This window comes from Peromyscus californicus, unplaced genomic scaffold (genome assembly GCF_007827085.1).
Source record: "Peromyscus californicus insignis strain IS unplaced genomic scaffold, ASM782708v3 Scaffold_9__1_contigs__length_137607984, whole genome shotgun sequence".
In the NCBI taxonomy this organism is placed as follows: Eukaryota; Metazoa; Chordata; class Mammalia; order Rodentia; family Cricetidae; genus Peromyscus; species Peromyscus californicus.
In genome coordinates this window covers 81143506-81169849 of record NW_026294617.1, presented here as the reverse complement: position 1 = coordinate 81169849, position 26344 = coordinate 81143506, and the positions used below count along the sequence as shown (strand labels likewise).

Sequence of the window (26344 nt, the reverse complement as noted above, 5' to 3'; positions counted from 1 at the left end):
TGACCTCCACATGTGTGCCATGGCACCACCACCCCACCACACACCAGTGGTTTTTTTTTTTTTTAAAGAAAACCAAGCCAGATGGTGGCACACATCTTTAATCCCAGCACTTGGGAGACAGAGGCAGGTGGATCTCTGAGTTCAAGGCCAGCCTGGTCTTTAGAGCAAGTTCCAGGATAGTCAGGACTACACAGAGAAACCCTGTCTCAAAAAACAAAAAACAGAAAAAGAAAACCTCCTTTTTATACATAGATGGGTCTACCACTCACTACTGGAAAGTGAGCATTTGATGCAAATGTACCATGGAATTGTTTTCACTTTAAGATACAAAACATGACAGTGTAATAAATTATCAATTATTGTAATCTTAAAAATGTTTAGATTTATTTATCTTATTTCATGTGTATGAGTGTTTTGCTCACATGTCTGTCTGTGTATCATGTGCATCCTGGAATTGGAATTATGGGTAGTTGTGAATCGCCAAGAGGTACTGATAATTGAATCTGGGTCCTCTGTAAGAACAAAAGGTCTTAACTGCTGAGACATTTCTGAAGCCCAAATGATAAAATTATTATATTAATAACAATTCTACCCCTCTTAAAAGATCATTTGGTTTCCTTCACCAATGCTCTCACATTTCCCGAATGTACTCCATCTTACCTCTTCAATGGGAAGGTCCTGGAGTTGGGGTAAGGAACAAGACAAGATTCCAATGAGGAATGGAGTGGGAGAGCACACTATGTCAATCATGGACACTGGTAACACTGGGATGTAGGTGTGCTGCCAAGTGAATGGATAGAGTGTAGCCACCACAGCATGGCCACATTTTGACAGGGTGCTAGACAGAGGAGAAAGCACATGTCACAGATGGAGCAGCACATGGAACATATTTCAAATATTATGCTAAAGAATTATACAGTGACCTCACTGGCCTTTACAGATCAATAACCCTGTGAATATGTACTAATTGCTAACAGATTCATCTCAGTCTGGTTCATCACAATTTATCATACTAAAAAAACAATGTTCACCAGGCAGTGGTGGCGCACGCCTTTAATCCCAGCACTCGGGAGGCTGAGGAAGGTGGATCTCTGTGAGGCCAGCCTGGTCTACAGAGAGTTCCAGGACATCCAGGGCAACACAGAGAAACCCTGTCTCAAAAAACCAAAACCAATAACAACAACCAAAAACTCAAAATCAAAACCAAAAAAAAAAAAAAAAAAAAAAACACCCCACCAATGTTCCCATAGAAAAGCAATACTGATATATTTGTAAAAGATGTGGAGGATCTCACTACATTGCCCAGCCTGTCCTTGAACTTCTGGGCTCAAGTGATTCTTCTGCCTCAGGCCTCCTGAGTAGATGGGACACAGGTGTGAACCACTCAGCCCCGAAAGCAATACCATTATTGGGATTAAAGGTGTGCGCCACCACAACTAGCCATCTGTGTAATTTTACACACGAGCCTTTACAATTTCTGTTTTCTCCATCTGGGTCACAGGAACTGAACCTGGGTCCTTTGCAAGACCAACAAGTGCTCTCATACTGAGCCAGCTCTCCAGCTCTAGTTCTAGATATTTTTTTTTTTTTTTCGTTTTTTCGAGACAGGGTTTCTCTGTGTAGCTTTGCGCCTTTCCTGGAACTCACTTGGTAGTCCAGGCTGGCCTTGAACTCACAGAGATCCGCCTGGCTCTGCCTCCCGAGTGCTGGGATTAAAGGCGTGCACCACCACCGCCCGGCTAGTTCTAGATATTTTAAATATAGTCCCATTGTAAATAAATAAATGCACGCCCAACACCAGCATGAAGTATCAGATGCCACTCACTTCTTACCTCAGGCTGTTGGCGACAAAGATCACCCTCCGCTCTAAGAGGAGGGAGGCCCAGACCCGGATGAGACGGCAGACACTCAGGCACTTGAAAAGACACTCGAAATCCACGTGCTCCAGGCGGGAATCGAGCGGCCGGCAGAGTTCTACGGACTGAAATGCAAGAGAGAACCGGAAGAGCTGATGCTGGACAGCTCCTCTAAGGGCAGCTTTAACAGAACTTCTCGCTCCTTCTCTAGTCTGAAAAAGGTCTGCTACTTGGGTCAGGTGCGGTGGCACACATCTTTAATCCTAGTACTCAGGAGCTAGAAGCAGGTGTATCCCTATGAGTTCAAGGCCAGCTAGGGCAACATAGTGACATCCTGTTTGGGGAAAAAGAAAAAGTCGGCTGCAAAGAGTTTATGAAGCTGCTGGTAAAGTCTGGGTAAAATCATTCCATTTGATAAATACATACATACATACATACATTATGTATATACATACACATATCTGTCATTTACCATATTGACACTACACTATAATGGGACCCAATCTATGTCAGGTAGGAAACCTGGGCTGAGGATCAACTACCTCACATATTCATTCAGTGTTTCTTCAGAGTTTCAAGGAAATAAAACATATTACCTTGAAAAGGTAAAACTATTCCTCCCCACACATGGTCTTCTGGAAACTGTGCCTTGCTGTGGGATATGTGTACACTGTGTGAAGATATATTGCTGTGATTGGTTTAAAATAGCTGAACATCCAATAGCTAGACAGGAGGTATAGGCAAGACTTCTGGTCAGAGGGAGAGGAAGTAGGAAATGAATCGAGACACAAAGGAGCCAGGAGACACAGAGAGGAAACAGAAGGTGCAAGATGGAAGAGAGGTAATGCCACGGGATAGGACGAAGATTAATATAAACACGTTAATTTAAGTTCTAAGAGCTAATTAGGAAAAAGCCTAAGCTATAGGCTGAGCTTTCATAATTAATAAGAAGTCTCTGTGTCATTATTTGTGAGCTCGCAGCCCAAAGAAAAATCTGTCGACAGTGTCTGTAATAGTACAAGGCTTGCTTTTAGGTGGTTACTAAACCGTGGTGACATGAATTAACTTACCCCATCTCCAGCCCCAGGGAGGTAGCTCTTAACTGTGATGGTGCGCCCGGGAGCTGGGAAAGGGGCTTCCATGACACTTCGCATGAACGGGTGAACAAGGGCTGGAGACATTTCTCTTCTCTTCTCTACTTCATCCAGAATCTGCATGGGGACACAAACAAACAAACAAACAAAACCCACAATAGTTTACTAAGACCTCAGTCCAGAAACATAAAGAAATTCTACTATAAATAAATAACAGTAGATTTAGACAAACAAGCTCTGCAACTGATAAAAGCTCAAAGTACACCGTGAGGCTTTCTTTACACCCCCAAAGTTATACAAGTCAACTTATGTTTAGAAACTACTTTTTTTTTTTTTTTTTGGTTTTTTGAGACAGGGTTTCTCTGTGTAGCTTTGCGCCTTTTCCTGGATCTTGCTCTGTAGACCAGGCTGGCCTCGAACTCACAAAGATCCACCTGCCTCTGCCTCCCGAGTGCTGGGATTAAAGGCGTGCGCCACCACCGCCCGGCGAAACTACTTTTTAAAAAAACAAAAAACAAAAAAATTTGTATTCCTTTTGTGTGTGTGTGTGTGTGTTGTATAGGTGTGTGTTTGTGTGTGTGTGTGTTGTGTAGGTGTGTGTGTGTGTGTGTGTGTGTGTGTGTGTGTGTGTGTGTGTAGATTACGTGTAGGCATGCCATGGCTCAAGTGTGGAAGTCAGAAACAACTTGTGGGAGTTCTTAGTTCTCTTCCTCCACTGTGTGGGTCCTGGGGATTTTAGTCTGGTTTTCAGGCATGGTGGCAGGTGCCTTTACCACTTAGCCATTTTACCAAAACTGGAGACCATTTTTATTTCACTAAAGGGCAAAATAAATAAACACTGACAGTGATATCCTGCAAGTTGGATCTAGAAAAAGCAAGAGGCAAGATACGCTTCAGGATATGTTCTTTCAAAAGTGTGAGTTTTGGGGGCTGGAGAGTTGACTCAGTGGTTAAGAGCACTTGTTACTCTTGTAGACCTGGATCCAATTCCCAGCACCCACACGGAAGCTCACAACCAGCTGTAATTCGACTTCCGGGGGATCTGACACCTTCTTCTGGCCCCCATAGGCACCATGCATACACGTTCTACTCAGGCATGTGTGCAGGAAAAACACCATACACACAAAATAAACATAAATAAATCTTTATTATTTATTCATTTAAGCTGGGAGTTTGAGCAGACCAAAACCATAATAGAGCAGCAATGGCAACCTGATCAGTGGTCTAAGTTTAAGCCTTCGGGCCTATGGTTGTGTTTTTCATTTTTAAATTCATTGGGGGATGACTGTGCCAGAGGACTTGAACCATACCAGTGACTCACTGCAACGAACACTTTGCAGGTGGGGCTGAGTGGACAAAAGAGTGTACTGTGTGACACACTGCAGCTCCCAATGCCCCTAGGATGAAGAGGTGTTGGAAAGACAGAGGAGCAAGGTGGGTTTTTTGTTGTTGTTTTGTTTTTAATTAAGATTTGGGGGGGGTTCTTTTGGGGGATACGCTGCAGGGGTGAGGGGCAGGGTATGGATGAGCAGAATTGAGGCGCATGATATTAAATTCCCTAAGAATCAATAACGAATTGTGTTAAAAAACAAACCCATTGGGGAGGGACATCAATTGTCACAGCACGGATGTGAGGGCCAGAGGACAGCTGGTGTCTCATTTCTCTCCTCCCACCATGTGGGTTCCAAGAGTCAAATTCAAGTCGTCAGCCTTGATGGACCCTGCCTTGACCTGCTGAGCCATCTGGAGAGTCTGAGTCTGTGGATCGGAACCCACTGTGGGCGAGCTTTCTCAAGGACTATGTTAAAGTCTATGCCACTCAATATTCTCTGGTGAAATCACCAGCAATAAAGATGACCTCAGACGGAGACGCTCTTCCAGGAGCCCCAGGCTTCACTCACCTTTGAGAAGAGATTGAAACAGCCCAAGCGACTGACCATACAGTACACCTCAGGGAGCCGCCTGCCTTTGCCTTCCGGCTGGAAACACAAACCAAGCAGAGCAAGGGTTTACGATCTTAACTATTAATAATCATTTAACAGGCCCCTTCTATGTGGCAGATGCTTGCCCCAAACTTCCGGACTCAAGCAATGCTCTTCGGACACCAAAGCTGATGAACGAACGGCAGGTGTGCACAGGCTTCTTTCAATACTGTCTAGTCAGCAGGAGTGAGGCGTTCCTCCTCAGTGAGCACTTAAAGGTGCGGGAAGTACTAAGGAGGAAGGCATGATTTCCTCGGGCTTATGGCCTAAACGAGATGTGACACCTGAAACAGGTGGGGAGGAACTCAGCCTCTTCCACTGGCTCTCTGGACAGCATTCCTGTGTGCCACACTGAGTAATCTCTGTCAGGGGCTCCTTTCTCTACTGCAAAGAAACTACTCAGTGAAACCCTCAGCCTTTCTATTCCGACCTTCACCTCGCTCCTGCTATGTAAACTAACAGCACAGCTTCTTTTTTAAAAACTCCAGTTTTGTTTTATGTGTATAGGTGTCTTGCCTGCGTGTATGTCTGTACACCATGTGTGTGCAGTGCCCGTGAAGTGCCAGAAGAGGGCATCAGATCCCCTGAGGCTGGAGTTAACAGATAGCTGTGAGCCACATTCTCCATGGGTGCTGGGAGTCAAACCTGGGTCTTCTGGAAGACCAATCAGTGCTCTTAACCACTGAGCCATGCCAAGCCTAATGCAGCTTCCTGGACGTGCACATAATTAAATAGCCCTTAAAGTCATAGAGAGACAGTGCTCCTCAAGTTCCTAGTAGGCCTTTCTTGTTCCTTAACCGACTCTGGCACCAATCTGGTACTCACCAAAAGCTTCTTACAGTAACCAAACCACCGACTTCCATCTTCGCCAGTCAACACGAAGGAGAATGTTTCACTGGAAACAAAAACAGCTGCTTAAGACATTACTCACAGACCAAGGAGTCCCTTTGTGATCTCAGAGGAAGCAGAAATACTCATTTATTTCAAGTCACATTCCCACAGAGCACCCCAGGCCTTGTCCTAGGTGCGTCAGTGGGTATGGGATAAGCTGCTGGTATTGTGGTCTCCTTTTGCTGAACATCTAGTTTAGCCAAATATACAGCTAATCAAGCTATAAAGGATTTTGGTAATGGATACTCTTCCTTGCAAATTCTTCTGTGTTTGGTTCTGAGAGGCCATATGGAACAGTGACAGAAGAGAGTCTAGATCCTGGACTGGAGAGACGGCTCACTGGAGAGTGCCTGGTGCACAGCACGGCCTGGGTACAGACCCACATGTCTACACAAGGCTGGACGCATAAGCATGCATCTGCAATCTTAGCATTCCTGTAGTGAGATGGGAGGCAGGACAGGGGAACCCTAGAAGTTCCAAGGCCAGCTAGCTTGACATGAACAGCGTAGAAGAGGAGCCCTGTCTCAGACAAGGCAGAGGCAGGGACTGAACAACGCTGTCCTTTAACCTCTTACAGGAATATGCATGCCCTTCTCTTTCTCATCCACACACAGGGATGGGAAAAAGATTATACCCTTTTCCTTGTTGTTTGAGACAGGGTTTCTCTGTGTAGCCCTTGTTGTCCTGGAACTCACTCTGTTGAGCTCACAGAGATCCACCTGCCTCTGCCTTCCAAGTGCTGCGATCAAAGGCGTGTGCCACCACTGCCCTGCTAGATTATATCCTTGACATATACAAATCAACAGGAAAAATATTAACTCCTCCTTCTAAATATGAGCCAAAAATGAACATCACAGCTGGGAGTGGTGGCACATGCCTTTAATTTCAGCATTTGGGAGGCAGAGGCAGGTAGATTTCTGTGAGTTCAAGGCCAGCCTGGTGTATAAAGCAAGTTCTGGAATAGCTAAGACTACACAGAGAAACCCTATCTCAAAAAACCAAAAAATTAAACAAGGGGGGTTGGGGATTTAGCTCAGTGGTAGAGCACTTGCCTAGCAAGCGCAAGGCCCTGGTTCGGTCCTCAGCTCCAGGGGGGGAAAAAAAAGCCATTTTAAGCCAAGCATGGTTCCATACACTTTTGCCGGGCAGTGGTAGCACACGCCTTTAATCCCAGAATTCGGGAGGCAGAGGCAGGTGGATCTCTGTGAGTTCGAGGCCAGCCTGGTTTCCAAAGTGAGTTCTCGGAAAGGCGCAAAGCTACACAGAGAAACCCTGTCTTGAAAAAACAAAACAAAACAAAAACAAATTAAACAAAACAAAACAAAAAACCCAAAAAAACAAAAATAAAACAAAAAAAAAAACCCTTACAAAATACCCAAAGATGCTCCCAAAAGAAACTCACTTAATGATCAAAGAACCTCCAATTTGAATAGTGAATCAATATTTAAACTTATTTTCTGTGTATGAATGTTTTGCCTGCATAAACATCTGTGCAGCACTATGTACAGTGCCCACAGAGACCAAAAGGAGCCTTAGGTCCTCCAAGCCCGAATTTCAGCTGGTTGTGAGCTGCTCAATGGATGCCGGAATCAAACCTAGTCCTGCGCAAGAGCAGCCAGTGCTTCCTCTCTAGGCCATCTACGCAGCTGAGGAATCTGTATTCAAATACGGTAAAATAAAAATTATTGGAAAGGATTGATCTACAGTGGTGACTCCTGAGCAGTCAGACCGCCTTGGCTTTTGATTTACTCTTCTGCATTTCCTAAACATTCTAGAACATACGCATTGCAGGAGGAAGCCAACCAGAGCAGGCCCGTGGGAGAGACTGCACAAGCTAGCCGTGCATGTGACAGCACAGAGCATCAACGCTGACAGCTGAGAGATGGAGCGCTGTGCTCAGGCTCAACCGGTTATGGGAGGCAGGGGCCAGGCCTCGAGGTGAGGCAGGACTATTAGGGCAATAGCTGAGACTATCATCTAACAGGTCATCGACATACGACATGGTTCAGTTACACAGGCTTTTTCACCTGAAAGGCATAATTAATCATTACAATTTAGTTTTCCTTGCTTCTTTATTTTTTTTTTTAATTTTATGTGTACAGATGTTTTGCCTGAATGAATGTCTGTGTACCACATGTATGCAGTGCCTGAAGGCCAGAAGGCATCCGATCCTCTGGGTCTAGGGTCACAGCTGGTTGTAAACCGCTGTGTGGGTGCTGAGAAGCCAACCTTTGTCCTCTGCAGGAGCAGCCAGTGACCTTAACCACTGAGCCATCTCTCCTGGCCCTTGCTGGTTTGTGTTTTGCACAAAGTCTCACTGTTTTCCACACTGGTCTTCAACCTTGGGCTCAAGTGACTCCTGTCTTAGGACCCCTGAGGAACTATGAGTACAGACATATTTTAACACACCCAGATTATGGTGTAAAGAAGGTACTGATTTACAAAGCAGGACTGGAGGCAGGCGTGGCGGGGCACACCTCTAATCCCAGCATTCAGGAGGCACAGGCCAGTGACTCTCTGTGAGTCTGAAGCCACCCTGGTCTTCATATTAAGTTCTAGGCCAGGCAGGGCCACATTTTCAGTCTCAAAAACCAAACCAAACAAAACAAAACAAAAGCAGGATTTGGAAGTGATAATGGTTTTAGAAACTAAAATTGGTATTTTCCTCTAGATACCTTAACTAAATTCCTTTTTAAAGATTTATTTTTATTACTTTAAGTGTACACATGTGAGTACAGATGCCCTTAGAGAATAGAGGCGTGGGATCCTCTTGGAGCTGGGATTCCAGGGAGCTGTGAGGCACTGGACCTTAGGTACTGGGAACCAAACTCAGGTCCTCTGCAAGAGTAGCACTTGCTCTTAACTCTGAGCCATCTGCCATCCCTGCAGCCCCACACAGCTCTTTAATGCTTCCGTTACCCACACCTATCAAGTTGGAGTCTCCATCTGTGCAGGGCCCACAAGGGAACACAGAATCCAGGCTGTGGCTTTGTCTATGAGCTTGAAGGAGAAATAAGACAATGACAATTGTTCTGTTCTGCTCTTTCTAGGTTTAACCCCTGAGATACAGGTGTAGTCACCGCCGTGTCCTGTCCCCACCTCCCGCCTACTCTGGGCCATTTCTTACAGCAGGTGATGTGGACCCATCTTGCTCTGCAGAACTTTTGAGCTAAGGAGATGCACAAACTTGTGTTTTGTGTTTGCTGAGCTCTCGTAGGAAACGTTCCATATCTTCCCCACCCCGGCCCACTGCAGCTAGGTCCACCCCTGTTCATTCCTGGAGCTCCACTCCGGACTCTACCCATTCGTCACAAACTGATTCTATGCACAGTTCCAGCAAACTGAAATCAGAAGGAGCCGATTTACCTCTTGAGTTCTGAGGTTGGCACCCAGTCCTTTGAATCAGGAAAACAAAATTTGGGGATGACTTTGAGTCTCTCTTCAGTGTCTCTGGATTGCTTATAGCCATGATCACCCTGAAAAAGATAACACCACAGAACATCAACCTATGAAATAGGTAACAGAAGTTCAAAACAAAACAAAACAAAACAAAACTCCTCAGTCTGGTCTTGGGGAAGCCTGATGGGTCGTGTAGAGGTTTCCCGCAGTGTGGCTTTGTACTGCTGAACAGTAAGGAAGGAGAAGACTGAAAATCCGTGACTGTGCATCGAGGGCAGACACTGAGAACAAAGAATCCCATCTGAGACAGCAGCGAACCTGTGAAGACCCTGGTGAAGACTCTATAATCTATATATACATAGTAAGGGAGGCAACGCCAAAGAGCTTTTCAGCCAGGGAGAATCTAGACTCAGGATTCTCACGCTAGCGGGAGGCCAGTATTTTATGAATCATGGAATTTAAGATAAACAAAAATCCCTTCTATACACAACAAAAACCCAGGCAGCTCAAAGCATTCTCTGATTCATAATCAAGGAACTTTAAAAAGGCAGATGAATGTTATTTAGAAAGATGCTATTTTTAAATGTTACTCTGCATATAATCATTCCCTTAGCTTTGCTACCTAATTACAGGTTTGCAACTTCCTGTAAAATTTTAGCATGGAAGACTCTTACAAAAGTGTGGTTAGGCCAGGCCTGGTGCTGCCCACCTGTAACCCTGGTTCTTGGGAGGTAGAGGCAAGAGAATTAGGAATTTAAGGCCAACCTTGTCTACATAGAGAACTCAAGGTCAGCCTGGGCTACATAAGACCCTGCTTCAAAATAACAACAAACAAACAAACAAAGTGGCATTGTATTTCAAAATGTAGTCTAAATTTAGTTCAATGAAAAGACACTCAGAAACTGAGTAGGACTATCCATAAAAACCAGCACAAAAGTCTTATGAGCATATTGTTTTTACAAGAATTAACCAAAGTTCTCTATACATCTTTCTTTAAAAAATATGCATCAGGGCTGGAGAGATGGCTCAGCCATTAAAGGCTAGGCCACAACCAAAAAACTAAAAAATATGCTAAGCCAGGCAGTGGTGGCACATGCCTTTAATCCCAGCACCTGGGAAGTAGAGGCAGTCAGGAGGCCAGCCTGGTCTACAGTGTGAGTTCTAGAACAACCAGAGCTACATAGTGAGACCCTGTCTTGAAAAACAAAACACAACAACAAAAACAACAAAATGCACGTATTCTATGTCACTGGGATGTCCCTCTCTAAAAACAACAGGACAGCATCAGGCCTGGGAGTTCAGCTTCCAGAGCACCTGCCTACCATAGAGGTGGCCTTGATCCCAGCACTGGATGTGAAAAAAAGCACCTCACACATGTTGTTAGCTGTAACATGGTGTGGTCCCAATCATCTTCAGCCAAGGTGTTCCATAACCAGTCTAGACAGGGCTCCACAGGGCTCGCTTCACCCCCCAACTGATGGGTATCTGAGGCACAAAACAGCAAGCCATTTACTTGGGGGCCTTCTTTTTTATTTATTTACTTATTTTACTTTTAACTATGTGTATGCCTGTGTATCCCTGTGTGGGTATGTGCATATGACTGCAGTTGTCTGTAGAGACCAGAAGAGGGCACTGGACTCCTGGTTTCTGGATCAAGAGGTGTTTGTGAGCCATCTGACATGGGTGCTGGGAACTGAACTCTGGTCCTCTGCAAGAGTAGTTATTAACCACTGAGCCAATTTCCAGGCCCACCACTGGAGGCATTCTTGATTCGTCTGCTGAAGTAAGTGTGCCCTTCTCTGGTACTATCCCTATTAATCTAAGCTTAGCTTTGCTATAAAATTAATTAAAACTCTCTCTCTCTCTCTCTCTCTCTCTCTCTCTCTCTCTCTCTCTCTCTGTGTGTGTGTGTGTGTGTGTGTGTGTGTGTGTGTGTGTGTGTGTGTGTGTGTCTTCCTAAGTGAGGCATAGTGAGTGGCACATGTCTGTAATCCTAATACTTGGGAGGCTGAGGCAGAGGGTCATTAGGTTAGAGCCAGTCTAAGACACACATCGAGCTGAAGACTAACCTAGACTACAGTTAAAGAATGTTTAAAAGAAAAAAAAAAAGTTCCTCTAGATACATTACTCAAGGATATTTATTTAGACTAGAATAGTATCATTTGCTGAGAAATAGCATTCCTAGGTGACATTAAAATTTTTTATGAGAAATTTGATTTATACAGTTACTGTTGGGATGTTTCTTTTTCTTTCTTTCTTTCTTTTTTAAAAGATTTATTTATTATGTATACAGTGTTCTGCCTGCAGGTATGCCTACAAGCCAGAAGAGGGCGCCAGATCTCATTCTAGATGGTTGTAAACCACCATGTGGTTGCTGGGAATTGAACTTAGGACCTCTGGAAGAGCAGCCAGTGCTCTTAACCTCTGAGGCATCTCTCTAGCCATGTTGGGATGTTTCTAAGGTCTTCCTCTTCCCTTCTGCAGGTTCTTCTTTGAAATAAGTGTTACTACATAGCCCAGGCTGGCCTCAAACTCTTGATGGTCCTGCCTCTACCTCGTAAGTGCTGGGATTACAGGCATATCACCACACCTAGCGGTGCTGAGGCATTTAGAAAGGGAACACATGCAGGAAACATCTTAGATACCAGTACAGTTGTGTTTTAGTGGCTCTGGTGAAACACTTGCAATCCAGGGTCACAGATCCACAGTCCTGGAGTGGCCAAGTGCTTACCCTGAATATGAGGTATTACCTGGCCATGGTGGCTCATGGGAGGTTGAGGCATGAGGCCAGCCTAAGCTACAGAGCTCCAAGCCAGTCTGGGTTACACAACAAAACTGTCTCTAAAAACCTAAGAAGTGATCTGGTGCAAGTAACAAAGGAGAAAGCGAGAGAATCTCCAAAGAGTCCCTCCGCATCCACGCTGGATACACGAGTCACAGAGGACAGGTTCTTTGAGCAATAGTGAGGAAAATTAAATAGAAAATACAAAAAAAGTTCAGGGGGCCAGTGAGACGGCTCAGCAGATAAAGGCATTTACTGCCAAGCCTGATGACCCAAATTTGATCCGTAGAAACCACAAGATAGAAGAGAACTAACGTTCACCTCAAAAACAAACAGACAATAAAAAGTCTCCTCAAGCCAGGCAAACAAACAAGAAACCAACAAAACTAAACAGACTAAAAGAATACCAAATAGCCAGGTGATGATGGTGCACACCTTTAATCCCAGCACTTGGGAGGCAGAGGCAGGTGGAACTCTATGAGTTCAAGGCCAGCCTGGTCTACAGAGCTAGTTTCAGGACAGCCAGGGCTACACAGAGAAACCCTGTCGGGGGTGGGGAGAATACCAAATGTAAAAATTAAAATGGAAACCTTTTTCCTTTCATGTGTGGTCTGTGAACCTGCAATGGGTTTTATAAGTGCTGGGATTACAGGCCAGAGTTCAAGGGGTCAAGTGCAGACCCACAGACTGCAAGTGCTGGAATAGGTGACTATATGAGAATCACCTTTGTGAGACAGGCAGAGCAAACCCACGAATAGTGTGAGTGACAGCCAGGCTGGGCTTGGCGGCTCCCAGCACGTGGGAAGCTGAAGGAGGAGGACTGTCCATTCAAGGAGAACCTGGGTGAGATCCTGTCTCAGTGTTGGTAAAAACTGGCAGAGACAACAGCAAGCAAGAGGAAATCCACATGAGGAGCAAACAGGAACCTTCCCGACGCTTCCTGGCCACCTTGCACCCACCTTGCTAGGGAACTGCTGTATGACCTGGGGAATGTAGTTTGTCCCTGATGGCTTCTTCTGCAGAGACACCACCACGAAGAGTTCAAAGAGCTGCTGCTCCTGCAGTTCGATCAGATCCCGCTCCAAGGTCTGGTAGTGGGGGTTCCTCTTGGAGGGCTGCTGCAGCTGTGCTAAGCGCTTGTGGCGATCTGCAATGAGGTCACATTTCAGGTTCCCGGTGCCCTTCCCTCTAGCCCCACAAGTCCTGGCTCTCACTGGGAGAAGCCTTTGTGGTCACTTGTTGGATGAAGACAGATAAGTACACAAATACTCTTCTACACAAATACTCCTGTTTGGGAAAATGCTCAGGGGTCCTCTTCCACCCCGGCAAGCAGTGGGACTGACATCCTAATTGCCGTACTGTATATGTATAACACACTCTATGTATGTGTTACATATATCCTTCATGGCAGTGCACCAGGACACATACAAAATGTCTAGGAAAAATACTAGACTGACAAAAGATGCCATTTCTGGTAATGCCGTGCAAGCATGGAAATGGGGAGGACTTCATAGAAGAACCAAGTCTTACACAGAGACCAAGTGCAGGCAGGGAAAACCAAAACCAAAGCCAACCTCACATCAAAGAACCCATCCTTCCCTTCTCCTCCTTGGCATGAATTACTAATAAAAGATGGCTCAGTGGGTAAGAGCATGTGCTGTTCCCAACACATCAGGTGGCTCAAAACAGCCTGTAACTCCAGCTCCAGGGGCTTCTGACACCCCGAGCCTCTGCAAGGTACCTGACCTTACATGCACATACTCCCACACTGATAACACATAATTAAAAATAATAAATCTGAAATCATTTTTAAAAACTAACCATGTAGACCTCTGGGACAGAAGAACTAACAATAAAGCCATCTTTAATAAATGATGCTGAGAAAACTGAATATCCATCACATAGGAAAGGCCGCAACTAGACCCCTATCACTCCATAAAAACGATTCAAATGGATCAAAGACCTTAATGTAAGACACTCTGAACCTGTGGGACGAAGTCACAGGAAACACTTCAAGATACAGACAGTGACTTTTGAATAGGACACAGACAGCTCAGGACGGAAGAGCAAGAATGGATAAAAGGACTGCAAGAAAGTAAACAGCGTCCGCGCAGCAAAAGAAAAAGGGAAGAGCCAGCCACTGAACAGAAAAGCTGTGCCCAGTATTCATCTGACAGAAGATGAATACCTAGAACACACAAAACACAACCAAGTAGATAATGGCTCAACTGTTAGGCAACAGACCAAACAGACACTTTTCAACCAAGAGATACATAGAGCCAAAAAAAGTATGTGACAGAATGCTCAACACTGTTGGCCATCAGAAAAATGCAAATCACAACCATATTGAGACTGTCACCCCTCCCGCAGATGTGATGACTTTTGCCACTGTGGATCAAAATGTTAAGAACTCTGCAAAAACACAACCAGGAATGTTTCCCTAGAAATACCGTTTCCTGGATATTGTGGGAAAAGGTGTGCCGACCCTCCAAAGGGCTGAGTTCAAGTCAAGACACATTCGGGTCTTGCTTCTCATTAGCAACTGCAATAAATTAGTCATCCTTACACATCAGTGCTGAACCCCATGACGCTCTAAGTTTCATCTTTAGTCAGGCTACAACATCCAAAACCTGGAGCAATTTAGGCCAGCGGAGAAGCACAAGGCTATTACTCATGAGACGGGTGTCGGGGCTGCCCTCCGCTCGGCTTTGATAACTTGTGACTCCTGCTCTTTAAAAGTGTTGCTGTATGTCAGCCAGTTAAACAACGAAATAAAACAAAACCTGCTGTGACAACTGTCTGAGGAAGATACAGAGCTCATTAAGTGCTTGTACAAGGAAGAGCCAGAAGTGCATGGATTCTGAACCCTGATAGGAACTACATATAATTTGGAATAGAGGTACCTATATGTAAATATCTATGTCCTTTCTTAATGGCAGAGACAGAAAATGCACTTGACACTTACGCTTGGGTTACTAGAGAAAAATCAGCTATTTTGGGCTGAGTCTTGTTGGTGGGGATGACTCACACACTGTTGGCTGCTACAAACTGCACATGTCTGGACATGCGATGCTACCCTGCTCCCTCCAGAACTCGTCCTCAGAACCACCCCGGTTCACCTCACTCCACTAGGAGGGATTTGTCATGTTGTCAAACAGCTGAATGGACTATTTAGCTCCGCAAATCTCAACAGGGTCTGAGAATGAAGCAATGGCCTATGAAGTGAACTTCACATGGGGGAAAACATGCTTAATCACAAAGGCAGGCATTGCTCTGCCCGGAGCCAGGATCACGGGAGGGAGCAGGCCGCTGACTCACTCACTCTTTGGCAGGTACTCTGCATCACTCTCGTTCCCACTGGTTTCACCTGGAAAAGGGAAGAGAGAGAGTTTCCGTTTGTATTGTCTACTAGTAGGAAGCATATGAGGATGAGGACAAGGCCACCGTCTGGGCCTTCGATGAGGGATGAGGGTCAAGTTAGTAAAGGTTAAATTAGCAGAGCTGTTGAAAGAGAGCACAGGACAAAACAGGAGATCCTCCTTGTCTGCAGAGGACCTGAAACAGACAGTTCTGAACCCTACATAACTAGGGGGATTTTGCTGTAGGAGTCTGTGAGATCATTTATAAATTAAACATAGTAAAAGATTAATAACTGATTTCAAAATATAGCAATTATAATACATAGATGAAAGTTATGTGAATATGGCTCTCTCTCCCGATACTTTAACACTGTACTTAACCTAGTTCTTGGGGTGACATTTGGGACTGGGGACTATGTGCTGAAATGAAGTGAGGAACGATGGAGGCACTATGATACACCGGGCTCCTGTGGAAGGGAGGAACGATGGAGGCACTATGATGCACCGGGCTCCTGTGGAAGGGAGGAACGATGGAGGCACTATGATGCACCGGGCTCCTGTGGAAGGGAGGAACGATGGAGGCACTATGATGCACCGGGCTCCTGTGGAAGGGAGGCTTGAACACAAGCTCTGTGATTCAGGGAAGTTCATCTGAAGGCCTGCGTGGCTACTGGCGGGTGGGTGGCACACAGAGAGAGCACACAGGACAAAGGCCTGACTCACATCCTGGGCAAGAAGCAGCAGGACCGATGGCACCTCCACCATGCTGCTCAGAGCAGTGCTCAACCTGAAGCTTTTCAGTTTCTCTGGAATTTTCCATTGGATACTTTCAAATCTCAGCTGACCACAGATAACTGCAGCTACAGAAAGTGACCCCGGAAGTGGTGAGGAGGGACTAATGTAAAAGGTCATGAAGGAACTCACCTCTATCTCCCTCCATGCTTGCCTCAGCTGCTTTTAACCAGCTTTCTGGATAATTCTAAGTCTAGTTCAGAGTGAGGTCTATTTTTCATTCAAATACCTGTCTGCACAGCTTTAAAGTACTAACACTAGGGTGAAGAGCAAATCTCTGAATACCATGAATTTAGACTACGAAATGTGGTCACTGTGAGAGAGGACCAGGGGGACCTTTTCTCTGGTTCCACTAGCCACTGTAATCACACCGCCTGCCCCTCTGCTCTCAAGTCTACAGCCATAGCACCGCTTTGAACGGTTCTTATTTTTCCCACTCATATTTTAGGGGCTACGCTCTTCTCACAAGGGAGTGTTAGGGGGGTGTGTTACAAATGATTGAATGTAGGGGCTGTGTACCCTGGCTACCAATGGAGTGTTCTATACCATAATTCTGAAAATATAATTTACCAAAAGATAGAAGAGTGAAAGATTTTTAAAAAGGCTAAGGCCAGGCGGTTGGTGGCGCACGCCTTTAATCCCAGCGCTTGGGAGGCAGAGCCAGGCGGATGTCTGTGAGTTCAAGGCCAGCCTGGGCTACAGAGTGAGATCCAGGACAGGCACCAAAACTACACAGAGAAATCCTGTCTCGAAAAAACCAAAAAAAAAAAAAAAAAAAAAAAAAAAAAAAAAAAAAAAGGCTAGGCACTCAGCAGAAGAGCATCACTCTTACACAGTGTGTGCAGCCCTCAGAAATGGCTTTAAATAAGCACATTAAAACACTTCACTGGGTATGACGGTTCTTGCCCTTAGCCCTAGCACTTGGGAGGCAGAGGCAGGTAGAGCTCTGTGAATTTGAGGCCAGCCTGGTCTACATAGGGAGTTTCAGGCCAGGCAGGGAGCTACATATTGAGGTTTCTCAAAAAAGAGAGGGTTAAAAAAAAAAAAAAAAAAAAAAAAGCTGGTAAGTTTAATCCTAGGACCACATAGACAACCAACTCTCAAAAATTGTCCTCTGGCCTCTAAATTCACACCATGGCACTTACACAGCACACACTCACACACACACACACACACACACACACACACACACACACAACAACAACAACAACAACCAAAATGTAATAAATTGTTTTTTTTTAGGAACTTCTAGATTAGGTCTAATAAGCTAAAGCCAACTAAAAACTGTAAAACGAGAAAAATCTTTATATCGGGAAAATCAGAGGCTAACATTCACAGGTCAAAACTATTTGTAAGTTTGATTATATAATGTTGAAATGTAGTCAGGCCTGGTGGCCACACCTGTAACCTCATACCTGAGAGACAAGAGGATCAAGGGTTTAATGCCAGCTCCAGCTATACACAGTGAGTTCTAGGACAACCTGAGTTGCAGGACACACTGTTTCAAAACCCAGGAAGAAAAAAACTGCAATTTTTCTATCTGATACAAAACTCAGCAGTAAACTCAAAAACTGGAAAATAAATTGGGAAAATACTTATAAGCGTACCAAAGACACAGACCTTTTCTCTTCTTTACTGTTTTTGGAGACAGGTCTCACTCTGTAGCCCAGACTAGCATGGACTCACTGGGCAGCACAAGCTGCCCTCGCACTGGGGATAACCCTCTTTCTTCAGCCTCCAAATGCTGCGATTATGGAGAAGCACCACCACGTCTGGTAGCTTAAAACTAAGTTTCTCTCTTCTTTTGTTTTTTTGAGCCAGAGTATCTCTGTTCTAGACCATTCTAGCCTCAACTCACAGACATCCTCCTGCCTCTGCCTTCTGGGTGCTGGGATTAAAAGCACGAGCCACTGTGTTTGGATGAAAACTAAGTTTCTTAATATTTGACTAGCCATTACAACCCAAATGGAAAAAAGCACATGGGCGAGGAAGAATCGTGCATAAAATTCATGCAGCACAAACATGAGGGGAGCTGAGTCTGATCCCCAGAATCCACGTAAAGAGCAAGCTACAGCGGTGGGCGCTTATAATCCCACCCCTGGGACTCACTAGCCAACCAGCATCGCCTACTCAGTGAGGTCTAGGCCAGTCCAAAACTCCGTCTCAAAACACAAGGTAGACTGAACCGCCTGGCCTCCACATCTATGTACACAAATGTTCACACATACACACAAACATGCACACATGTACATACATATGTTGTGGAATATTACTGTAATTGGGCAAAGATGTGTTCCTTTGTTTATGCTGCAGAATATTACTTTAACTGTGTAAAGGTGTGTTACTTTTGTTTATGCTGCATTTTTTAAACCATGTAAGGATGTGTGTCTAACTATGTAAAGATGTGTTGGATTTGTCTCACCTTGCCTGCCTAAGGCAGCTGATTGGCCTAATAAAGAGCTGAACAGCCAATAGCTAGGCAGAGAAAGGACAGGCGGGGCTGGTGGGCAGAGAGAATAAAACAGGAGGAAAAATTTAAGCTCAGGAAAAACAAGGGAAGGAGACAAAAGAAGAGGGGAGAGTGAGGGGGACCCCGAGGCCAGCCAGGCACCGCCAGCAGACAGGAGAAGCAGTGAAAGCAGACAGACAGAAGGAAAGAAGGTCAAAAGCTCTGAGGCAAAAACAGAGATAGAGAAACAGGTTAATTAAGTTAAAAGAGCTAGCCAGAAACAAGCCTAAGCTAGGCTGAGCATTCAAAACGTAAGTCTCCATGTCATGATCTGGGAGCTGCTTGGTGGCCCCCCAAAAAAGAAAGTCTGGAACATTCACACACATAAGAAAAAGAGCGATGGCAGAAAAAAAAGATAAATGGTTAGGAATAGGCAATCCACAGAAAAGATATACAAAATATGGATAAATGTGAAAACTTTCCCAAGTTAATAATGAAAATAAGTAAAACAATAAATAAAATAATACATTTTAACCATTAACAAAAAACTATGAACCTCCCTGATGAAGCTCATGGGAAAGCATGTTCAAATGTTGTGTGCAGAAACAGGATGTTACCAGCTGTTTGCCAGACAATTTGGCAACAGCTATTAAAATGTTTGATTTTAGTTCTTTGAGACAGCGTCCCACTCTGCAGCTCAGTCTGTTCTGGAACTCACCACATAACCCAGGGTGGCCTTGAATTCACAGAATTCTCTTGCCTCAGTCTCTCAAGTACTAGAACTGTTTTAAATCCATATATTCTTTTTTGTTTTGTTTTGTTTTGTTTTTTCAAGACAGGGTTTCTCTGTGTAGCTCTGTGCCTGTCCTGGAACTCAGTTGGTAGCCCAGGCTGGCCTTGAACTCAGAGAGATCCGCCTGACTCTGCCTCCGGGAGTGCTGGGATTAAAGGCGTGTGCCACCACCACCCGCCACCACCGCCCGGCACAAGTCCATATATTCTTTAATCAGGTGAGTCTACTACAAGGAACTTAGTTCACAAATATCATACACAAAAACAAGTAAAACATGAGCACTGCAATGTTCTTTGAATATATGTGTAAATCTTTACACAGTTTCTCTCCATAGGTTAAGTATGTTAGAAACAACCAAAATGTCTACCAACTAGATTTGAAAACATTGAAGGGCTGGGGATGGACTGAGGGTCTCACTGATCAGCATAAGCATCCAGAACTGGGACTTTCATTTCTGTATCATGAAGTACAGCAGAGTTTTCAGGTCTCTACATGTTGATATGGAGAGAATTTTGAGGTGCATTAATTAAGTCTTTTTAAAAGAAAAGCACAGGATAAAATCTGAATAATATGAGACTCCTTATACAGAAAAAGTCATGAGGGGTAGAGAGGTGGCTCAATGATTAGGAGCACTCTCTGCTCTTCCTAAGGATAGAGTCTGATTGGATTCCAAGTGCCCTTGTCAGGGGACCCACAACCACCTGTAACTCCAGCTGCGGAGTTACACTCACTCTGGCCTCCTTCGGCACCTGGACATATGTGGCACACATACACATAATTAAAAATAAAATCTTTCTTTGTTGTTGTTGTTGGCTTTTTGAGACAGGGTCTCACTATGTAGCCCTGGCTGTCCTGGAACTCACTCTGTAGCCCAGGCTGACCTAAAACTCACAGAGATCCACCTGCCTCTGCCTCCCGAGTGCTGGGATCAAAGGCATGAGTCACATCACCCAGCTGAAAAATAAAACCTGTTGAGATTGAAGGAGTACGAAAAGCCTGGGTTGTCTCTCTTCGATTTCAACACACGAAATTATAATGACGAAGTTGAAGAAAGGCAGTGTCATTTGTTAACAGCTGAGACTGAAGTTAAGAAATGCTCAGGTTGGAGGTAGTCAAGTAAACCCAGTGCGAAAGTGCGGCGCGGCCATACGTAATCATCCAGGCCCATGGGCGTTGCTGACATCCAGTTAGGAGATCCTCAGACACATGGAACTCCTCGGGTTCACTGGAGGGGCTGTCTCAGAAGCCGGGGCAACACTAACTGTCTTCAAGCTACCAAGGAAACAAAGCTTGACATGGAACGTCTAGAGACTGTTCCTTTTTGATTAATTTTGTTTTGTTTTTGGTGCAAGAAGTTAGCAATTTAATTACAGAAGAAATGTTTTTTCCCCAATGATATAAGTTTTTAAAAAGCAAAAATGTGACTCTTCAGAACCTTGTCCTGAGCAGGTATGGGATGCCTGTAGTCCAGAACATTCTAGAGACCACACAAGAAGGATGGTTTAAGCCTAGGAGTTTGAGGCCAGCTTGGTCAACATAGAGAGCCAAACAAATCTCCCCATCCTTAACTCGTGCCTGCGGGACACCCTGGTCACAGGAGCAGGGAACTAACAAGCACACTGAAGCTACACACAGATGAGCAAAAACGGCTCTCACCTTTGGAGGAGGCTGCCTCTTTTCCAGTGTAAGGCTGCAACTTCACCCTCTTCTTCCCTCGCTTGGATTCAAATGTATCATTTATTTTCAAAACGAGCTGGATAAAAAAAGACAAGAAAATTACAAAGCTGGTATAATTACAAAATTAGAAAGACGGTGGTCCAAGCCACCACCAAGGTGGCGTTGATGACTGGTGTTAATACAGTAAATGTTTTTTTAATGTGAAATCCTCTTTGAATAATAAACCCTTCACATTTTTCAATTTTGCATTAAAATGGTATCCTTGAATGGTGAGTGTTTTCAAAGTGTCTACAAGCAGGGAAGGGAAGCGTGGAGGACCCTGCCCTTTCAGATGAACCCCATACAGCTTTCTGAGGAGATCCTGTGTCACCTCATGTCACAACACGCAGGGAATGTGCTCCTGCACTGCCTACAGTGAATAAGAGTGCTCAAGTTTTCACTTGCTCGGAGCAGGAAGGGAACAGTCACCCACCCACTGCAGGGTGGGGCTTAGCTTCTTCTGCTCCAGGAGTTTCTCCCAAGAGGAGATAATCACGCTTCTGGAGCTTCTGTCAAAAGGAGCACACTCTTTGCCACTGTGGGTATAAATGCTGCAACTTATTTTAGAGATGTCATAAAATTGGGAAACTCTCCAATTATTCCATACAAAACTATGCCTTCCCCTCTCTCCACTCATCAATCTACACCTCAAGAACTGCAATCAGATCATTTATTTTTAAATCGTTGTATAGCTGCTTCTATTTAGTAAGCATTACTCAGAATTCTTTCCTAATACTGGGGAAAAGGTGAGTGTGTGGAAGAGAGTCAGAGGAGAGAGACACAGACTGAGACTGAGGTGGAAAGAAGAAAGGGTCCCTCCGAGCCGTGACATCAACAGACGTTTTAAAACAAGGAGCTGACTAGCTTTTCCATGCCTACTTTTCTCTTTTCTTAAGGTTCCAGGTTTAAGTATTCATCTTGCTTTATCGACCTAGACAGAACAGTAAGCGCACAGTGCAGAGGGGTCCAGACAGTTGAGGAGAGCGTTCATGATTTCACTGGTCCTGTGGACTTGGCAGTCCCTAAGGCAGCAAGCTCAATCAGTCCACTAAAAAAGCAGGGGAGAAACATGGGCAGGTCTTCACATCTCTAGATGAACTTGCTCTCTTAGAGGATTTCTAGAGCTGCCATTCAAGTGAAAACTCGCCAGTATTCTTCGGTGTTGCCTTTACAAAAAAGCAAGCAGGAAAATCCAAAAGAAAAAGGTATTTCTACAGACTACAGAAAAGATTTATGAGAGCAAACAAGTTTTAGGTTTGCAGAAACACCTAGGACAGAGTAAATATTAACGTGGACTTAAAAGTAGAAGCAAAAGCATGCCCACATATTTTGAAGGAAACTACTGTTCTGGGAATAGCAGATTAAGGGAACCTAAAATTCCGGTTATAAGCTCGGATGAGGAGCCTACACCTCCTCTGCAGCTGTAGCACACACACTGTAGGACAGCAGAAACGACAGCAGCTGCTTTACTTGCCAGCCACAAACAACAAAGCACCAGGGACGGCACCAGCAATCCCACACAGGCTTCCACAGCAGGGAAAGGAAGGAAGGGTGGGGACCAGGCATATGGACTAGATCAGAAAGCAATGTCCCTTCCAGGGACAGCTGGGGTCATCCGAGAGGGGGACATAAATGAAAACTGCTTTTCTTTTCTTTTCTTTTTTTTGGTTTTTCGAGACAGGGTTTTTCTGTGTAGCTTTGTGCCTTTCCTGGAACTCGCTTTGTAGACCAGGCTGGCCTCGAACTCACAGAGATCCGCCTGCCTCTGCCTCCCAAGTGCTGGGATTAAAGAAAACTGCTTTTCTTATGGTATGTCCCTGAATATACTCAAAAACAAACAAAGAAACAAAACCCCACCAAAATTTATACTGAATCTGGGATACCCTAAAAGGACTTAAAATCTTTTTGCAAGGTTTATTTTTATTATTTTTAAATGTATGGGTGCAAGCACTCGTGGGTTTGTGCATGTGAGTGCAGCTGCCTGAGGAGGCCAGAGGTGTTAAATCCTCTGCAGGTGGAATTACAGGTGGTTGTGAACTGCACATTGTGGGTGCTGGGACGTGAACTTGGGTCCTCTGAAAAGAGCAATATGGCTCCCAACTGCTGAGCCATCTCTCCAGCCCCTTCAAGAGATTTACTCTAGAGAGTCATAAATAGTGTTAATGGCTTGTTTCTGCCAGCAATCAAAAGTACACCACCAGGTTGGGGATGAGGACAGACACCTGCCTATAATCTCACCAACGAGCTATGGAGGCCGAAGTAGGAGGATGGCAGTTCAAAGCCAACCTGGGCTACACAGTGAGAGTGCCCCACCCCCCAAAAAAGGCAACACCATTTTCTTTTTCTTCATTTTCCAAAAAAACTTTGGGGAAAATTCTATGACACAGATCTGGGGATATAGCCAGATGGTGGTGCACGCCTTTAATCCCAGCACTTGAGGCAGAGGCAGGTGGATCTCTGTGAGTTCGAGGCCAGCCTGGTCTATAAAGTGAGTTCCAGCACAGTCAGGGATGCACAGAGAAACCCTGTCCTGAAAAAAACAAAACTCCCCACCCCCAAAAAAGTTCAAGGTCATCTTCAGCTACAGAGTGTGATTTCAAGACCAGCCTGAGATATATGAGACCTTGTATCAACTTCTTCTTTTTTTTTTTTTTAAAGAAAAGGAAGAGTTGGTCCTATCCGGTTATCAGAAAGTGAATCACCTCCGGATATTAGAAGCACATAAAGTAGCCCAAACCGGAAGGTGATTGGCAGGAAGCCCCGCAGACTCTCCTGGGCTGTCCCTTGCTTGTTCTTTTGTGAAGCAGAGGACTGAATTCAGAGCCTCACACTAATGGACAACAGCTTTAACACTGAGCCACACCCCAGCTCTCCCTCATTTAACCCCAGTGTCTGAAATTCCTGAACAGCTGCTAATGCCATTTCAAGGGTTAGAAATCTCAAGCAGAATCCCTTAGGAGTCTGTATCCTTGCTCCAGGAACACATGATCTGCTGTTCTGGAGTCACAGGAGAGGCTTCTGGGGGTGCCAGAGCGATCTTCCTGGAGAGAAAGCTCCGGCAGGATGCCTGCCCAAGAGCAAGGACAGGAAACAGACCAGAAGAATTAAATTAACTCTGGAACACAAGATTTGCCAAGGAACCAATCAGTGGCCACTAACCAAGAAACAGCTGTGACTTTTGTTTAATGTTAAAGTCAGGTACAAAATGCATGTGCTAAATGAATATATGAGCTAATCCACCTGGAATTATGGAAGGAAAACTATTTCAGTGATCTGATTTCTTCATTATGCATATTACTGCTACTATATCAATCCTGAAAACATCTTAATTAAACAGAGTTTAAAAATATTTTCGGGGGCTGGAGAGACGGCTCAGGGGTTAAGAGTGCTGACTCCTCTTCCAGAGGACCTGAGTTCAATTCCCAGCACCCACATGGCAGGTCACACCTGTCTGAAACTCCAGTTTCAGGGGACCTGGACACCCATGGCAAAATTAAAAAAAAAAATTCACATAACCTTATAAATGTCTCTCCTAAAAGATATGGCTACAAGTAATCTCATTTAAAAAAATATTCTGCTTTATTACCAGTTCTGGTTAAAATGGTGGAGGAGCACTTACTACCCTTCCCCTCTCTTGAGGGCAAGGTCATTCATTTATTTCCTATGTTTTTGATAATGTCTAGTACCAAATTGTAGTCTGGTTTTCTTTTCCCCACCTCTGAATGGCCATTTCAGTCCTAATAAATGGCATATACTTCATCATTATAGAAAATCTGTAAACTCTGGCACAAGAAATGAATCAACAGACTCTCCTTTTGCTTGAGGCTGGCATCTCCTTGAGACAGACAGCTGATTATCAACAAGAGCCAAGACACCTCAAGTGAAGCCCTCAACCTGACTGACATCAGGTTTCCAACCCTCGAGGAACGACCAAAGCCATCTGTGTCATTTCCTGAGTGAGCAAAAATTCCAAACTCAAGGTTGCCTTCCAGAGCTAACTCCAGCAGGTAAGGTCTAACCTATTACTCTGCTCGTTCTAACACTTATTCATTCTCCCTTATTAAAATGCTGGGGTAAAGTTTCAAGAATGAATGTTCTGGACTCCTCACCCTTGGGAGATTTCTCTTTTTCCTGTTAACCACTTCTCCAGCTCGGAAAAGCTTCCATTCCGTTAACGTGACAGGCAAAGTGGTGTCCTTGGTGAGCTTTGATCGCAAGTAAGCTTGAGAGTTCTTCAGCTCCATAGTCTTCCGCTGAAGAAACTGGGGCTTTGGAGGAAGCTGGAACAGGGGACATACTGGTAAGATAAGATCGTTTCTAGTAATGCCTATGTTTTCGATCAAAGTCAACACTACCCTGAAAAATGCTTATCTTTCCTTGAAACCCATCCCAAATGGGGATTCTGCAATTTCTTCTCATCTTGTAAGTAGCTTCTCCGTTTCTAATCCAAAGCTCAAGGCCTGTGATATAATCAAATTCCCAAGGGATAACAGCACATCATCTCTACCAACTCAAACAACGGGTCTCAAAGCTTGCAGGGAGTGGGTGGGTAATTGAGGCCACAGGCTGATCTGAACATATACAGAGCACTGGGAACTGAGAAGTTCATAGCCTGTCTAAAGCACAGCTACTTAAACCATGGGTTGTTGACTTGATAACTGAACGGGGGAGTCATAAGAAATTCGGCCACAGTAAAAGGTTTCTGAACACCAACAACCAAAAATTAATTTAAATTCTCCAGGCCATGAAGAATCTGAGGTGGTTTCTGGCAGTGCTCACGTGTGCTGCATCGGGTGACTTCACTGCAGCCTCGGCTCTGAACACACAGCACATGCCCTTTGTACTCACATGCTTCATGTCATACACCTCCATTACACGCTTGGTTCAGATGTGAAACTACTGCGTGTTATAACCTGCACCGTTTCCATCTCACACACTCAGTGTCCTTTCCGTCTTTGCAAACATGACAGTTTAATTGTGAAAAGCAAAGATTTCCATATTTCCCTGCTCCTGTGCCTCAGCATGTCTCAAGTTAGTGGATTTTTATTGTGCTAGAATGTTTGATTTTAAAATTGCTATTTGAGTTGATAATTTGAGTTTCAAAAAGTCGTTAAATGAAGCTGGGCAGTGGTGTCACACGCCTTTAATCCCAGCACTTAGGAGGCAGAGGCAGGTGGAACTCTGAGTTCAAGGGCAGCCTGGTCTACAGAGCTAGCTCCAGGACAGCCAGG

General features: G+C 44.7%; 1 protein-coding gene across 1 annotated transcript in view; it reads right to left on the bottom strand.

Moving 5' to 3' along the window:
* Positions 1-26344, bottom strand: part of Dennd2c (DENN domain containing 2C) — a 74387-nt gene that overhangs the window by 9551 nt on the left and 38492 nt on the right. Inside the window, exons 5-14 of the mRNA XM_052731604.1 lie at positions 25223-25393; positions 21054-21150; positions 15327-15371; positions 12964-13151; positions 9190-9299; positions 5758-5827; positions 4852-4929; positions 2927-3067; positions 1833-1981; positions 661-838 (exon numbers count right to left, since the gene is read on the bottom strand). Of these exons, the coding sequence (XP_052587564.1) occupies positions 661-838; positions 1833-1981; positions 2927-3067; positions 4852-4929; positions 5758-5827; positions 9190-9299; positions 12964-13151; positions 15327-15371; positions 21054-21150; positions 25223-25393 (1227 nt within the window). The remainder of the gene's footprint in view (positions 1-660; positions 839-1832; positions 1982-2926; positions 3068-4851; positions 4930-5757; positions 5828-9189; positions 9300-12963; positions 13152-15326; positions 15372-21053; positions 21151-25222; positions 25394-26344) is intronic.